General features: G+C 44.6%; 1 protein-coding gene across 3 annotated transcripts; it reads right to left on the bottom strand.

Annotated features, from left to right (window-relative positions):
• Positions 1–1,709: 1,709 nt before the first annotated feature.
• LOC310791816 (polyhomeotic homolog 3) lies at positions 1,710–18,058 on the bottom strand. Of its 3 annotated transcripts, none has more exons than XM_083653491.1 (16): positions 18,011–18,058; positions 16,709–16,795; positions 15,029–15,239; positions 14,093–14,236; positions 12,968–13,057; positions 12,733–12,891; positions 12,441–12,530; positions 11,925–12,141; positions 8,917–9,542; positions 8,694–8,817; positions 7,928–8,202; positions 6,515–6,674; positions 5,782–5,893; positions 3,345–3,474; positions 2,314–2,551; positions 1,710–1,963 (listed from the first exon to the last, which is right to left on the bottom strand). In XM_083653491.1, exons 3-16 carry the CDS (start codon positions 15,200–15,202, stop codon positions 1,809–1,811), a joined length of 2,694 nt encoding a protein of 897 aa, XP_083509617.1. In that variant the 5' UTR covers positions 15,203–15,239; positions 16,709–16,795; positions 18,011–18,058; the 3' UTR covers positions 1,710–1,808. The 3 variants fall into 3 exon arrangements, with proteins under 3 accessions (XP_083509617.1, XP_083509619.1, XP_083509618.1); XM_083653493.1 differs by having other exon boundaries at positions 8,063–8,202; XM_083653492.1 differs by lacking the exon at positions 18,011–18,058 and having other exon boundaries at positions 16,705–16,770.
• Positions 18,059–18,160: the final 102 nt, after the last annotated feature.

Raw genomic sequence — 18,160 nt, 5'->3', positions numbered from 1 at the left:
TTGAATTTTATGTCTGTGATGTTCCCACATGTCACAGTGCTCAAAGACTAGTTTAGGTGAAAATTGTGGAAAAATGAATGTCACTGACAATTTGAAGAGCCCATGCGACCTCTTTATTTGTCAGACTCACAAATGGGCTTAGATGAAATCTAAGAAACTACCATTTAAATGTCAAACATGTCCTCTAAAACGTGAGTAAGGTTATGAAAATGAGCCTATATGCATCAGTGCCTAGAATCCAATTTATTGTAGGTGGTGGATAACTTTATCATAAGCTGATATGTGTGACAAAGCTACCATTCATTCTGCAATGGCTACCATACCAAAATATAATCTATGGACATGTCCCCTTTCAAAAATGCCACTAAGTTCATATACATAGATATTGTTGGAATCTAGTGTCTAGTCCAGGGGTGTCAAACATACGGCCCGCGGGCCAGAACCAGCCCACAAATGCAATATGTTCCCAAGCCATTACAATGGAAGAATTGTTGTAACTTTGGTCATTGTTTATGTGTGTAGAAGTGAGGTTGTTGTGTGGTAAATGTGGGGAAAGAGAGTGTGTGGGAGTGAGAGAAAGATCCAGAGTGTGTTTTTGGAAAGCGAATCATGCAGCATGGGAAAATATCTGTCCAAAGAGAGTAGGAGGTAGACATCAAAGGCCTAAGCGTGTGGAAGTGATACAAGAAACTAGAGGTCAAATCAGCCAGGAAGCATGATGAGCTTTGTTTCTGTAAAGATCAGCTGACGTTTTTGGCCTTTTTGGCTCTGGTAATTAACTGGACTGCTGGAGTAGAAAAGAAGTCTGAAAAATTAAAAATGTACATATGGATACAGCAAGGAGATTTCTGGGTGTTGTAGCTTTCTGGAGAAGACTTGATTTGTTGAAGTGCCGTAGAATGAACTTTACTTTCACAGTGGCCATGGAATTGACTTTGATGAGGCAACACTTGTACGTGTGTGTCTATATGCCTTATAAGTCATGTCAAAAGTAAAACATGTTTAACTCAATAAAGCTCTCTTCCATCAAAATCCATTTAATAACTGGACAACCTCTGTGAAAGCTATACCAAAAGACACGTAAGCAATAGAGAACATTTTGATGGTTTTATTTGTATATTAATTATAGCAGTAATAAATAATAAACAACCTTGTAATCAATTAGCTCCCATAATTCACAATAACTACTTGCTTGCTGCCGATAAGATTCTGTATCAAATTTCACCCTTGAGATGACAGGCAACCGTCTGTTTTGTAAACTTACGAGTTTGGACAACATCCTTTAAGGTTTTGTGTAATAATGCAATACAAAGTTGTACTCTGTTATTTTATCATTATTATACATTTTCTTACAAATGATACAAAGAACATTTAAAACCCCATTTGAAACAAATGGCTGACTGGATCCAAATTGCTACAGTCACTATAATGGAATGATACAAAGAAAGAAGTAAGTGTAAGAAGTGTGTGTGTGTGTGTGTGTGTGTGTGTGTGTGTGTGTGTGTGTGTGTGTGTGTGTGTGTGTGTGTGTGTGTGTGTGTGTGTGTGTGTGTGTGTGTGTGTGTGTGTGTGTGTGTGTGTGTGTGTGTGTGTGTGTGTGTGTGTGTGTGTGTGTGTGTGTGTGTGTGTGTGTGTGTGTGTGTGTGTGTGTGTGTGTGTGTGTGTGTGTGTGTGCGCGCGTGCGCGTGTGTGCACGCGCCCACGCCCACGCCCACGCCCATGTGTGTGTACTAATAACTTCAGTCCAGCCAACTCTTGCTCGGTCCTTGCCTTCATCCAAGCAAAAGTCTGGGGGAACGCTGGATTGTCTATGACTCCTTCAGAGAGTTGATGTGGGCGCAGAGTTTGAGGGCCGGGCCCAGTTTAAGGTTCATGGTGCTGACCAGGTGGTCCTCTGTGAGCAGCAGCAGAGCCTGTCCGTCTATTTCCTGGGAGCGAAACTCCTCGGCGATGTCCGGACCACCTGGGGAGAGAGCAGGAGAGAGGCTGCACTGAAACATTCCTGCCAAGAGAGCACACAGGAGAGACTAAAATAATCTCATAGCACTTGTGAAAATCCTGTTTCAGTTGATAAATACCACTACTAAGCTGTATTTCTCTTCCAAATCTGCTTGGCCCCTAAGGAAAACATTTTCACACATTCAATCTCTTTACACATCTCCTGACCTATCACGGATCTTTTCTGACCTTTCAGCGGCATGTTTGCCTCGAGCCAGACTTAATTTCCCACGCGGATGCATATTTGCTGACTTGTGTGCTTTTCAGTGGCAGGTGTGGGAGTGAAACCCGCGCGGCTGGCTCTCATGCTGGTACCTGGCAGGGAGTTGATGTAGGAGAAGACTTGCTCCACGTTCCACTGGGATGGACAGCAGAGGTCCTCTCTGTCAGAGCTGCTGAGTGTCTCTTGTTCCCTCTCTCGCTCCTGCACTCGCTCCCTCTCTCGCTGCCGCAGCCTGGTGGTCATGGGGAGCAGAGGCTCCTCTTCCTCCTCCTCGTCCCCCACCCTCAGTGAGCCTCGCTGGGCCTCCTCAGAGACAAATGACCTGTGGGCCTGTGGAGCACAATGGCAACCGTCTCAAAACATCTATCGTGATCCGGGTTAGACCGATTGACCTTTTGCTGAATATCCGATATTGGCCAGTCACCCATATGATGGAGGTTCCTCCTTGAAATCTGCAATGTAATTTTATTTTATTTCCATAATTTCTGTACTAATTTAATTGTTAACCCTAAACATATTTGACTAGTCTCAATTGAGAGTTTTAGCATCAAATGAAGGACTAAGTAGTGTTTGAGAGGCTTTTGCACCCTGATAAGAATACAATATGGCCAAAACACTGAATTCTTCTATTTCTTGGACATGAAAATGGTCAAATTTAATGATATAGTGAATATTTGTACAAAACATTGACGATCAGCTACTTCAGTCCATCAAAATGAATGGGGTCAGTATTGGCTTTCAAAAACCTATATTGATCAAAACCCTGCTTGTCCTTTGCAATGAGGGTTTGGGTGTAGTTTACAATCAATTTAGTGGGACATCTCCATTCTGGACTAAAGTAGGGGTGAAATAACAACATGGCGTGTGTGTGTGTAACACAGCCCTCTGTAGATATGAGTACAAATTCGGAGACACATTGATCCTGTATTTTTTGTAGTACATTGCTTTTTTATACAATTTTGGAAGTTGACGTGTCTTCTCACGTCAACTCGGCTCGGTTTCTATCAAATGTGGCTGTTCCCTGTCTTAAGAAGTCCAATGACCCCATCAGCACTTCTGCATCCTCCCATACTGTCTGCTGTCTGTGCTGCTGTCTGTGCTGCCGTCTGTGCTGCCGTCTGACCTGTCTGAGGACAAGCTCTCTGGAGGCTCCGTTGACCCGGCCGGGGGGTCGGCCCCTCCGGCCCATCGGCCTGTGACCCCAGCGACCGGCTCTCAACATGGTGCTGCGCTTGGTGCAACTCACACTGAACCTGAACAGAGAGAGAGAAAGAGAGAGAGAGAGGGGGGGGGGGGGGAAGGGTGGTTCTCAAAGTGGGGTCTGGGAACCCCCAGGGGTCCTTGAGGGGATTCCAGGGGGTCCCCAGCAAAAAAGGGGGATCATTTATTTTCACTCGAATTCCAACCATAAGTAACATAATAGCAGAATGTATTGACTATTTTGGTCATGGGTTTCATACACCTTCTGTAATAAAACATCCAAACCCTCTCCTGGCCCTGTCTTGCAGGAGCCAGGCTGATTGGGTGCACCTGGGGCCTGGTCTACTCTTTGGGCTTAAGAAGACCTTCAAGCCATTCAGTCTCTCTCGCTCCTCACAGATGCACCTGTTCTTTTGTTTAATGTAGTTTGTGTTGTCTATTATCTATTGTCTGTTATTTTCCCTTAGTTTAGTTTATAAATGATTGTTTTAACTTTTACTTTGGTGTATGACTCCCTCATAGGTTACGACCACAGATTCTATAAATATATAGATGTAGCGGGTTACACCCTGGCTCAAGGAAGTAGCAAATTAGGGGAGTCATAAACCGAGGTAAAAGTTAGAACTAGAAATAACCGTATGCCTCCAGCACCTTCCTATCCCTAACTACAGCCCCTTTCCCCTAGCCCCACCCCTTTGCTCACCATGCCCCCCCCACCACCCACATGCCCCTAGCCACTCCCCCTACCCACCCCTCGAACCCCGGCTCTCTACAACCATCCTATCCCTAGCCCCACCCCCTTACTGTTCACGCCCACCACCCACATCCTCCTAGTCACTCCCCTAACCCGCCCCACGAATCCCGACTCTCTACAACTCTCCCTATCTCTATCTTTTAATAGAGAATCCTGACTCTCTATCAAAAGTAATGAGTTATGTTACTCATTACAGTTTTATATCACTTTCGCTACCTCCTTTTGAAAAAGTTGCGTACAACCTGTTTCCCCAGCAACTTTTTGAACTGAATTCACTTTATTGTAACAATAATTAATCTTACAGGAGGAGTCAACAATCAGACAAACTGCATACTTTTAACTTTTAATTGTTTCATATTTGCCTACCCAGGGCAAAAAACAACAACAGAACTCATCACGTTCTGGCAAGGGAGTAGTCTCGCATAGCCAGACCCATCTCCTCACTTCATTTTAGCGCTAACTTGAAGTTAACTTGGATTAGTAACTGTAATATAATTACTGTTTTGGAAATTGTAATCCCTTACATTACTTATTGGGGTAAGTAATACGATGACAGTAATGCATTACATTACTTTACTGCCCAACACTGCAAGTAAGTATAACGTGATTTATACTATCTGTAATACCTTTTCTTGTATGATATTTTCTGAGTGCACAGTAAGCAATTATACACACCAATGCCTCCTAGTGGTACAAGTAGAATTTGGGAATTTTCATCGGGACTGGAAAGGGTGGGGAGTGGATTTGTACATTTCCTCCGCCCCAGACTATCCAATTTGTACAGTGACGGCACGACACTGTAAACTGAGGCAGCATAATCCAGTGAATAAATGCCATAAAGCCCACAAGCCCTTTGAGATCAGATCTTCCTCTGAACAGTGAGTGAGGACGGTTAGACAGGCATTTGCCATTGGATGGGTCTTCTCTGATGGTCTGCATCTGGACTCAAAGCTCTCCTGTCTTTGATGCCTGCTTGCAGGGCCAGAGAGATGGGATTCATTATAGACTTTTAGACGTTTCTCTGACACAAATAGAGCTCAATGGGTTCCAGATGTGGGATGACGTGTTCCTCCACCGCCGACACAGATGGCACTTTGGTTTATTGTCTTGGAGGGTTTGCTCTTTTTTCAGCAACACCTTGCTTCACACTCGGAAAGTTAGCCAGTTTCACACCTGAGAGCTGACAGCCACAGCTGCTCTGCTGGAGCAACTGGGAGTTTACGTGCTTTGCTCAAGGATACCTTTCAGTTGTTGAAGGAACGGTTGAGTGTTTCTCAGATTTTCCCAGCCAGTGTGAGGAATTTGAACCAGTAGCTTTTCGTAATCAGACCTACTGGGCGATATCAATATCACGATAATACAGATTTTTTTTAAATATCAGTGATATCAATCACGAATCATGATATGGCTCACATATGCAAAATCACATGTTAATACAATTAATATTCATCCTATTGAACCGAATGGTGTGATGATAAACACAAATCAAATCAATCCAAATTTTGTCCGAGATTTAAAATAAAATAGAATTGTACAGTATGTCACAATATCTCAAAATCACCGTATCATCGGGATAAGATTCCACTGAAAGAAAAGGGTGTTTTACCTTCTGACACAAGTCATGGAGCAGAAGCGTTTGGAGCGCAGGAAGGTGTGAACGTAACCTCGTGTCCCACAGAACTCACACTGCAGCACATCTGCCACACCCTCCCTCGGCTCTGCAATGTTAGAGGACCAACTGTTAGATGCACGCACGCACTCACTCACTCACTCACTCACTCGCACGCACGCATGCACACACACACACACACACACACACACACACACACACACACACACACACACACACAGGCAATGTTTGGCAGTAACTTAGTTACTGGCAATATGTGTGAACTAGTGTAAGGGATGTTAATTTCCAAAACTACATTATATTACAGTTGCTAATCCAAGTAACTTCATGTTACTGCATTACTTTCTCCACCACTGCCACACAAAGTGTGGAGATAGGTCTGGCTATGCGAGATTACTGCGTTGCCAGAACGCGATTCGAAGTATGCAGTTTGGCTGATTGTTGACTCCTCCTGTAAGGTTAATTATTGTTCCAATAAAGTAGATTCAGTTCTAAAAGGAGCTGGCTAAACAGGTTGGCTAAACAGGTTGTTCATGGAAAGGGGGGGGGGGGGGGGTAGAGAAAGTAATAGTAAAGTAATGAGTAACATAACTAATTACTTTTGATGCCCAGTAATAAATAAAGTAATTGTATTACTCTATAAAGGAGTAATGAGTAACTAATTACCCTTCCTGAGTAACTTTCCCTACACTGCACACAGGTCCCTCACCGTCGGCTGTAGGGGCGTCATTTTCGATCTCTGAGTCTGTTGAATCTGACTGCTCAGCCTCCAGCGGGTCGTCCTCATGCTCTGCATCCCCATTGGTCAGAATCTCCTGGGAGTCAGGAAGTGTGGCCTGCTGGTCCGCCAACAGCAAGGGCGGGCCCACCTACACCGTGGGGGGTATTCACAGAAGTCAAACCTTCCATAATAATGCAGAAAGAGGAGATTTGGGGGGGGTAGCTGTTTACATGTCATGGGATGACAGCAAATTGGTTACAAATAGCAGTAATACAACCTGGAGCTCATACTGTATTTGCGTATTTGTAGTAATAATTGATTCATTTCTGTTTTGTCACTTTGGCGCGCCTGCTTTCCAGCCTGCCCTGTCCCTTTGGTGAGAATGTATGACAAGGTAGTCTTGCAGTGCACCGTAACACGGGCGTTACGTTGTTGTTCATCTGTCATGAACGTGATGAATTAGGTGGTTAATTCTGAACAATGCTGTTCATGCTACATACCAAATTAATCGTCTGAATCTTGCGCATCGAACCCTGTCTTCCTTTTTCGGATCAGATCAACACAGCGGACGTTATAGCCGTCTTTGTACAAAGACAAAGACAACATTTCAGATTATTTGGCTTTTTCAAATGGCTTTTTCGAAATCCGCCTAGGTATCTCCCTACAAAAACCACTGCCAAATACTCATGTTTTGGTATTTTTTCATCTTCTTTGAGCTGGGATGTGGTAAGGCCTGTCTCCAATGTTTCAGATGCCATTGGGTTTCTAGCCATAAATACAACAACCACAGGTAACTGTTTACACTCTAAAAGTGTTTTTTTTATTCTAGGCGAGAATCAACCACTGTGTTTGAGCTGGTGTTACTCAGGCTCAGTAACACATGGTCATTCTGACACTTGGAACAGAAACTTCAACGTCTTACCTTTCAGAAAAGGTCAGGCAGTTGTCTGTAGCCCTAGCGGTTCAGCCACAGTAAGCATTTTAGTTTGGGTATGTCGTTTTCACCATTTTCTTCAGAAATAGGTGGCTTTAGAAGAGTTAGGAAAAGTCCACCCTCTGATCATCTCACACAGTAGTAGACTGTATATTAGACAGCATCAATCTGTGATGTTCAACACAATCCGAAATAGTAAGAGCAATGGACTTTTCGCCGGGAGAAAAAGCATCCTTTCCTCAAAATGCAACATGTCTGAAAGTGGTCTCTCTGCCTCTTCTACGATGGACGTCTCCCTGTATGACTGTTGAATGTCATCGGCGTTTGGTCAGTAATAAGAACAAAAACAAGACAACAGGCCCAGAAGTGCATGTTATCAGGACGGATTTTTTCCTTTGAACTAAAACATCCACCTGTGACTGCGGCCCCCTGGTGGCTTGACAGACTACTGCCACTGGCGGACATACCGGCAACGGCTCCAGGCCCTCTCGGACGACGAAGCCCTCTACGAGGTGCGTGAGGATGTGGGGTCTAAGGAGGCTGTCGGGGCTCCCTGGGAGGCTGCAGGCGGGGGCTGAGGGGGGCTGGCTGAGGCCTCTTACCGCGGCAGGCAGGAGGGGAGGAGGAGGAGGAGGAGGTGAAGGGGGCGTGCTGCTGGTGACCAGGAAGGAGGACGGCTCCTCCGCTTCGGCTGACCGGATCACTGAGCGAGCGGGCGGGACGCAGGGCAAACCCATCGCAGCTGGATGGTAGTAAGAGAGGCAGGAAAAACACAGAGCCAGTGAGGAGGGTGCATTAGCAAGGGAGGACATTCATTTCAGAGCGCTTGATAATACCACATGCTACTCCTCCAGTGCTACTCTGTTGTATTGTATTCTGTTGCATTCTGTTGTTTTGTAACGTTATTTATTTCTCATCTTACAAGATAAACACCCATCTGTGCAATAATACTACTGGACTGGGCAATAATCCTTCAAGGACTATGGTACTTTATTTCTTTATTTCTATGACTCTGCTTTTATTAGTTATTTTGTTTTTTATTGTGTATTGATTGTAATCTATAGTTATATGTTGATACAGATTGTGTGAGCTACTGGACACCTGAATTTCACCAAAGGGATGAATAAAGTATCTATCTATCGAACTAATGAACGAACGATCAATCGATCGATCTATTTTAATTACCCCCCTATCCCGAGAAATAAGAAGTTAATTAACTTGTTTTACTTATACCTGTGCCATTCTCTCGAGGGGACAGGGTGGGAGATGAAGGGATGCAGTCTCTCTGTGGATTGGGAAGACATTCTTCTTCCCTCTCCTCTGACCTCAGTCCGTTCACTTTGCACGTTTGCGTTGACTGAAATACAAACCCCAACAAAACCTCGGTCAAGACTTTATGAGTAAGGACGACGCATCTCCACACGGCAAAGTGGCACCTGTCCTGTCGACGACTCACCGACGGAGCTTCGGTGCGCCTGACTGGATGCACCTTCAGATCGACGGCCACCGTCTGAGGAGGCGCCAGGTGCTGGTAGGGCATCTGGAGCAGGGCCTCGGCCACAGGCAGCTCCCGCTCCGTCAGCAGCAGCCGGCCTGACTGGACTGCCAGGGCCTGGACCGAGTGCAGGGACAACCTCTGGAGGGAGGCTGGGGGGTTCTGGGGCAACCTGGGGAGAACCAGGGGTGGAGGAGGAGGCGGAGGCTGCCTCTGCACCTGGGGGAAGGAGGTCCATCGCTGGGGAGCGGCCACCAGAGGAGGCGGCTGTGGCTGAGGGGTCCGAGCTGGAGATGAGGTCTGAGTGGATGATGCAAACATGCCGGTGACACAAGAAGAAAAATGGGGAGAGGGGTTGTTGCGGGATTGCATGTGGGTGGTGACAGGATTGGGAGTGGCCAGTCTTTTGATTGACAAGGGAAGGGGGTTGGAATTGGTGTCTTGGGGCGCTAATCTTAGGGCAATCGGCTGAAGCTGTCGGTGGCTGGGAGCTCCTCCTGCGGCCTGTTGGAGGATGAACTGGTGGTGCGCCCCCCGCTGGCTGGGAGGACAGGGCAGCTGCTGCTTGACCAGAGCTTGGGGCTGCACTGGAGAGTAGATAGATAGACATGGGGGGGATTAGATCTGTTGCAACCTCGCAGTTTTCCCAAGGTGCTTGAATTAAAAACTGAATTGGACAAATTGAAAAGAATATCACTGATTTGAAGCTTGAAGGGAGTCAGTTTATTTATTTTCATTTCCTAGATTTAGGTCTTTAGTGACCGTTTAAAACAAATCTAGGACGAGTACCATCAGCATACACCACCTTAGGCTGTAGCCAATCCTACTACTTGGAGAGCGTTAATTGTAGTGTGTCCGTGTGTGCTCGGTCCATCGTCTCCAGAGTCCCCACCCCAGAAATTCTGTTTATCTTAATATGATGTGAGGTTCAGTTAGCTTTGCACAGAAACAGACGAGAGAAATACTTTTTACTTTTATACTTGATTACATTTCAGAGTTTACTTTTACTTGATTAAACAAGTTGAATCAGTACTTCTACTTTTACCAGAGTCTTTATTTAGACAAGTAACTGTACTTCTACTTAAGTAAAGAATGTGTGTACCTTTCCCATATCTGGACATGAGGAATGATGATTGGTTGGGTTTAGGCATGAAGAGTGATGATTGGTTTGCGTTAGCGTTATATAATCTTACTTGGTCAAACCAAGCAATTTAGCTATCTTACTACTATAATAAGATGGCCCCATTCCGCTCGCTGTTCCGCTCCAGCTCCACCTCCACGGCACAGAATTGCTCGAGTGACATCACTGATGACATCACAGTTGCATGACATCATAAATTGTGATTTCATCAGTGATGTCATAAATGCTTCCCTGATGAGGTTATAAAAGGGATTAGTACAAATTATAATAAGGTTACTAGCAATCGCACGCTCTACATGTGCTCAATTCCTAGGCTCGCTCGCTGTGCGGGCTCGCAGCCTTGCCCGCCCTGCAGCTCATCCGCCCTGCAGCTCGTCCACTGCGTGTCGCATACACCAGAGGTTCTCAAATGTTTTTCAGCCGAGGACCCCTAACAAGATAGAAAATATACCAGGGACCCCCTCATTCTGATTTGAGATTTTGGGCTAAGCTTAATTGTTTCCACGGTAACGTGCTTGACTTTTAAATTGATAGGTTTGTTAGATTAGAATGTAATCCACAATTTTAGATTCAAAGCATGAAATATTTTTGTTGAACTATGAAGCTTTTGCCAAAAATAAAAAAGCTTTTATTTTCATTTTCCTGAAAACTTTTCGCGGACCCCCTGGCAAAGTGTCACAGCCCCCCATTTGAGAACCACTCGCCTGCTCTATGACATCACTGTCATGGATGACATCACTGATGACATCATCATTAGGTAATTAGGGCAATCACCTAATTAAAAAATCCGGCCCTGTCAGGTCACCCACACGGGTGCTCTTTACACCCCCTGAAAGTTTCAGCCCGATCGCACGTAAAACGGCATAGCTGTGGCCGGCCGAAATTCTGCTCACACACACGCAAGCACGCACGCACGCACGCACACACACACACACACACACACACACACACACACAGGCAATGTTTGGCAGTAACTTAGTTACTGGCAATAACTATGTCGTGTGTGAACTAGTGTAAGGGATTACAATTTAAAAACTACATTATATTACAGTTGCTAATCCAAGTAACTTCATGTATGTTTTTCGTGCGATTAATTGGCACATCAATAATATTTTCCGAACCTATATCAGTCAACGCAACTGTGCATACCAACGGCGAAGTTTCGCTGAGCGTTATTGCGGTGTTTATCTTTTCAAACCACGTCGATTTTTCAGAAATTCGCTTCCGGAGTGTACACATCTGTGGCTGTGATTGACAGGTGGGTCAAAACTCGCATCGCAATTTTGTGCCGTATATTCACATCGCTCTTGATGTGTAAGGACCTTAACACTGAAAATGCTGCAAAATGTTTCAGATGCCGTGTTAATGACTCTGGAAAATAAAAAGTACTGTGAGAAACGCATTATTTGGCCTCCATATTTTTTATGGGGTTGGAGGTGGGCCGCGGAAAGTTTTGATTGAGATTTTCAGGTGGGCCCTGAGTTGGAAAAGGTTGGGAACCGCTGGTCTAGACAATGTGTCATCGCTTAACCAGAAGATTATCAGTAGCTAGCAAGAAACTGTAACATGCCAGCAGAAAACACCCAGCAGAGCAACAACTCACAATAACAAACTTTAAATATAGCTGAATCGCTTGGTTTGACAAGCATTTTATGAAATGTCTATGGAAAAATGTATGGCGGAAAACCCTTGGTGCGTTTGCCTAACCTGGAAGAGGGCGTGACTTTGGCACTCTATAGTCTCAGAAGCCAACTTTTTAGTGGACTCTCCTATAGTGTATAAAACAAGATTGCACAGTCCAATCTTTAAAGCATAAGACTGTACTCACCTGGGGATATCATCTGAGGGCCTGAGGCAGGCTGTGTCTCAGGTCCTGTTTCTGTTGAGGCGTCGGTCTGCTGGTTGGCCTTGAGGGCACAGAGGGACATCTTGGACAAGCTGGTGGCTGAAGCGAGGGTCTGGGCCTGGGAGGGGGGCTTCAGGACGAGGCACTGAGCTGTGGCTAGAGCCCCGGGCAGATGGGCTCGCACGGCCAGGTTCTGGACCTAGACACACCCCGAGAGTCACTACACAAGGTAAGTGCTATGCCTCGGTTATATAAGAGCACTACGTTAGGCTTGGCTTCACACAGAGCAACTTTAATGCAAGTTGTGAGTGACATTATTTTTCATGCTTTATGGCTCCGCTGGCATGCAGCAAAATCCTTTGTCACATTTTTATTTCTCACTGATTTAATCACCATATATCTTTCATGTTTTCTTTCATTTCTGAGGCATTTAATACTGAAGTCATGCCATGCAGGGACTATTATCATCTACTATCATGCGGTGCATGGAAACTATACCTGAGAGGAGGGGGGCAGAGAGGAGCAGGAGGTGACAGCGGGGAGGTCTGATTGAACTGCAGCCACAGTGGCGGCAGGAGTTAGAATAAGCTAACAGAGGAGAGGAGAAGACAGGACGCAAGTTGGTTTAAAATCAAGAGAGAACAAAGACAGGCGACACATCCAGTGCAAATAGCAAAAGGGCAAACAGGCACTACGGTTTTCAGCAGAAGTGCAAATAATAAGTACGGGATATTTGAAAAGCATGTACCATCTGTAAATAATAAGTACGAGATATTTGAAAAGCATGTACCATCTGAGTGCGAAGGTACATCTGGGCTTGGTTACAGTTGGCTGGTCTATTCCCTAGGAACATGGCTTGCTGAGATATGGTACTCCCTGCAGCAGTGGAGCTGGTGGCCTGGGTTCGGCCAATCAGCTGGGCTGTCACTGGAGAGGCTGGTAAGGTGATCTGGATTCAGAAGGGAGCAATGAAGAGTGGCAGAAAAAAGAGACAGACAGTTTATATTTATAACTAGAATACTTACTGAGGTTTGGGACACGCCAGGAGGCTGTGGCAAGCTGCCATTGGATGAGGAAGGCAATGAGGGTGACTGTCTGCGCCCCAAGAGGGAAGCCTGAAAAGCATTGGGAAGAGGCCACATTGAAATGGCACAGTGATAAACAAAACCTTTGTCTCTCACACACACCCTGTCATTTACCTCTACTGTATATGATACTGATGCTTGTACTATGCATAAAAAACACTCGTATCTATTCACAAAATGAATGTCAAGTTATGTAACTCGTAAAACACAATGCACAAATAATTATGAGTGATTTGTATCTGTAAATCTGTATCCGTGCCTGTAATACCACTCGTATATCAACATTTGTAATTCATATATCATAATTTGTAACTTGTATTCACCTTATGTTCCAACACAGGGGTCAGCCAGTGACTTCCTATTGTGTTTACACTTCCTGTGACAGTACAGTACTAGTAGTGAGCAGGTAAAACAGACGGTGTTTTGAACAGGAAGTCATAACACAACTGGGTCAAGTGGGCGGGGCTACATAAGGTGAATATCCACATAGCATTTTTAAATGGAAATGTATTCATAAATCTCCACTTATTTGTGTGGATTCATTTGAGAATGTTTTACCGTGCTGTTTCATACAATATCCACAAATGCAGTAAATGCAAATGAAAGTAATAATTAAAATAAATTAAAAAAATTTAATTGAGGAAATTTCTCTGGCATTTCAAATGTTCTGATGTATCAAAAATGTACCGAATCGTGACACGACCGTGTCCTATCGAACTGAACCGAACCGTGAATTTTGTGAAGCATTACACCCCTAATGCAGAGTGATTTGTATCTGTAAATGTGTGGGGGGGGGGGGGGGGGGGGGAATCTGTAAATCTGTATCTGTGCCTCTAACTGACCACTCATATACACTATAATCATGTGTAATAATCATCATCAAATTCACAATTTTGAATCTCTGCCAATGTGGACTGGATTGTTTTGAGACTGCTTTACCATATTGATATAATGCATGATGATAATGTCTATACACACAACACACACACAAACAAACACACACACACACACACACACACACACAAACAAACACACACACACACACACACACACACACACTCTGACCTGCTGTATGGTGGCCAGGCTTTGCAGATGCGGTGTGTGCTGGCTGTGCTGCAGGGCGATGAGGTGCTGCTGCTGGGCATGGTACATCTGATGCAGGTACTGGGCTGCCATGGTCTGAGGCCTGTGGATGGCCTGCTGGATCACCTGATAGTATCACACACGCGCACACACACACACACACACACACACACACACACACACACACACACACACACACACACACACACACACACACACACACACACACACACACACACACACACACACACACACACACACACACACACACACACACACACACACACACACACACACACACACACACACACACACACACACACACACACACACACACAACAAGCCTGTTGCTAAAATGCAACTGCAGTCCTTTACGACACAAGGCTACCAGCTTGGTCCACTTGCTTATTTGAGGGCACAGTGGTGCAGTGGTAGCGCTCTCACCTCGCACTCTTTCATTGTCGCACAAAATTAGTGCTATGGGATTGCTGTCTGTCTATTACCTGGACTGCATGTCTGTCTAGGTGAACCAGTACGGGAGTCTGTCTATTAACTGGACTGCCTGTCTGTCTGGTGAAACAGTAGGCTACAGGAGTCTGTCGATTACCTGGACTGCCTGTCTGTCAGGTGAAACAATACAAGGGTATGTCTATTAATTGGACTGTCTGTCTGTCTGAAGAGTGAAACAGTACACGGGTCTGTCCATTATCTGGACTGCCTGTCTGTCTATAGAGTGAAACAGTACAGGCATCTGTCTATTACCTAGACTCCATGTCTGTCTGTTGAAACAGTAGTCTACACGAGTCTGTCTATTACCTGGACTGTCTGTCTGTCAGGTGAAACAATACAAGGATCCGTCTATTAACTGGACTGCCTGTCTGTCTGAAGGGTGAAACAGTACAGGGGTCTGTCTATTACCTGGGCGGCCTGTCTGTCGGGTGGGACAATGCTCAGCGCAGAGGCCGCCTGGGTGCACGTGGGGTTACTGAAGCTGGCCGTTGCCATGGTGATGACAGCTGATGTGGTGGGGGTGGTGGCGGCAACAGTCCCATTAGTGTCTGCCTCCTTCTCTCCTGGGCTCTGCCTGTCCATCTCCCAGCTCACACACAGTCAGTCAGTCACAGGACAACTGTGGAGATAAAAAGGGCCTTAAAGCAGTACAAAATATATATAGCACATCTAGCCTATACTTTATTTGTGAGATGTTTAGTATTCAATTGTAATTTTCTCAGCCACCACTCAGCTGCAGTCCATGTTCAAAGGTTCAAGCCAATGCTGCCTTCAGTCAGTTGAATCTTTTAGAATGATGAATAGCTAGTTGTTTGGTAAATCATAAGGTGCCTTCAGTGTCAGGCTGATATGAAACAAAACCAAAACACACAATTGTGTGTGATAATGATGTTTCTTTGTGTTATAGGCTATAGGCTAGGAGGACTACTTTAACATTTGAGCAGGAATATCTGCACATGGATAACATCTGTCCATGATGAAATGTGGGTGTAAATTGTAAATCGCTGGTATTTCTATGACCTGTGCTGTAAAAAATCAACTTGGCTTTACATTCAAAGTGTTAAATAAAACACAATCCGATCAAATTCAAGGCTATTTCATGATTTGACACCATTATGCATAATGCATAACTGGTGCATTTATGGACTATGAATTTAGAGCTCTCTGGTCTTGTAAAAAAAAAACGATGCCTTGTAACCTAAAAGAATGTGCTTGCAGTCTACATTTTCGATAGGTTTGAAAGAACAAGAACAAGAACACTTTTTGGAAAAGTTCATGTCTTTTTTTTTTTAAGCAGCCTATTAAAATTAATAATTTAAAGTTAGACAAGTAAGCGTCGACTTAGGCAATCTGGTTTCAACAATTAGATTACAACTTTTAATTGCATACGCCTGACCATAATGAATCAAATAGACTACCGATCAGATCACAACATTATAACAATAACAAATGGTGTGATTAGCCTATAGGCCTACATGATGTCATGTCACATGATGATAACAACAATAAATAAAACAGGCGGCTTGTGCATGCAACGCGTGAAAATTCTGTTATAAAGCGTTATGAAGCATATGATGAGCAATTAACGTCCCCATGATTAATTTGAATTCCGAAAACTCCCTGGTTTGTAAAGGTTAGCCTAGCCTCCTGTATCCCCCCACCCCCACCCCACACACATCTGTAAAACAGACAGCGGTGCTGATGCTACAATGCTGTTTTCTGACAAAACCCTGCTAAAGATAGGCTATGAGCAAAATATATTTTGAATCAAAAGAAATGTCAGAGCCTTGAGGTAGCCTAAAACGAATCTGTGGCATATGCGGCTAAACATTTTGTCGTTTACAAACGCAGCAGCAGCTTGGAATAGCTATTGATTGTCTTTTGCTGCATCGCCGCCTATTCCAATTAAAGCAGAATATTACCCCCATCGACTACCCCGAACCATCAAATCAGTCATAGCTGAAATTGTCTGTTCATTAGGAAATATCAGCGCAATGCATTATATCTGGGTATCATTTCCCCTGGCTTCAGCCTGGTCCATCGCCTTTATGCATGCACAATCATTCACCTCTTGTCGGCGTTACCTGCCTGGTTTTGGGAGACATGACCCGTCAGGAGCTGAGCGTACCCCGGCACATTGTCACAGTCCCGTGTAGGCTAATGCGTCAGGATTGTCTGAAATGGAGATAAAAACAGACGGCATAACAACACCAGGCAATAAAAAAAAAAAGAATGACACAGCACCGCTCGCAGTGCGGGAGGACCTTCCACAGCCGAGCAGCATGGATTTCACATCAGTCTGCTGGCTCTGGACAGGCAGTGTTTCTTGTAGGCTATAGCATTATATTATAGGATAGATAGCCTATATCGAAGAGGTTTCATCAAGTTGTAGCTCAAACATGCAGACGAGTGGACAGGTAGTCTCCATATCCGAAGGTTATGGGTAAGTTGACCGCCATTTATTGTCTGTTACTTACCAATGACAGTCATTGTCTGTTACCATTCAAAGTAGGCTAGCTTAATAAGCACTTACTAGTTAGCTATAATAGGTATAGCTTAATAATAGCTTATTAAGATACTTGTACTATCTTTTATTCATTTTCTTTGTGCAAATAAACAAACATAAATAAACAATAAACACTTACTCGGGAGATGATGTAGCCTACCACTTGTGCTCTTCTCCCTACTTATACTCCAACCACTTATAAAGCCTCAGCCAGGCGGTAATGCAACATAAAGGATGCCAACTGCTATAAAACACCACAGAAGGATTTATTACATCACTGATGACATCACAATTGCTCGAGTGACATCACTGATGACATCACAATTGCTCAAGTGACATCACTGATGACATCACTGATACATGACAATCGTGACATCACAATCGTGGCACACACGCCGCCCGCCCACTTATGTTTCCTTTTAGGACCAATCAGTGGATTGATAAATTCAGAAGGAGGCGGTAATACAACATAAAGGATGCCAACTGCCATAAAACACCACAGAGGAAGAAGACCTTCAGGATTAATTTGCCCAAGATCTTCATGGTGCAGATGCCATCTATCTGACAGGCCATGCAGGCAGCAAGGGCAAGGGTTCTCATCACGCCATTACAGATAGGACTGACAAATGCATCACCAATTTTGATCTAGATTTCTGGTGAAAACACTTGGTAACCTTCGATTCTGTTCCTCATTTCGGGAGGTGAAAAAGTTGAGTCAAGTGCAGCTGCTTCTCAGGAACATACCTCCCTGGTAATGTTGAAGGCCACTTCATTCAGTACATTGCTGATCATCTTGACCATAACATCAGAACCATTGATGGCCACAACACATTCCATGGTATGGGCATTATAGCTGGAGTTACACCAGGGAGCCAAACCAGTACCTCTGATAGCTGTGACATCATAGCAGCAGTTGGACACATCAATATCCACATGTGGAAATCAGAGACCCCTGGCCTTGCATCCATGTCCTATGGGAGGATTGAGAATGCCACAGGTGGGTGATTCTCATGAACATGGTACAACTCATAGCA

This window comes from Poromitra crassiceps (assembly GCF_964638095.1).
Source record: "Poromitra crassiceps genome assembly, chromosome: 17".
In the NCBI taxonomy this organism is placed as follows: domain Eukaryota; kingdom Metazoa; phylum Chordata; class Actinopteri; order Beryciformes; family Melamphaidae; genus Poromitra; species Poromitra crassiceps.
Note: the sequence above shows the minus strand (reverse complement) of the source record. Positions and strands in the feature narration are given on the sequence as shown.

Excerpts from the sequence above, each read along its gene's own strand:
- LOC310791816 (XM_083653491.1), bottom strand. The coding sequence starts at position 15,202 with ATGGACAGGCAGAGCCCAGGAGAGAAGGAGGCAGACACTAATGGGACT. Across the intron at positions 12,892-12,967 it reads CTGGCGTGTCCCAAACCTCA|ATCACCTTACCAGCCTCTCC; the intron begins GTAAGTATTCTA and ends TTCTGAATCCAG. Across the intron at positions 6,675-7,927 it reads AGGGCCTGGAGCCGTTGCCG|GTGGGCCCGCCCTTGCTGTT; the intron begins GTATGTCCGCCA and ends CCCACGGTGTAG.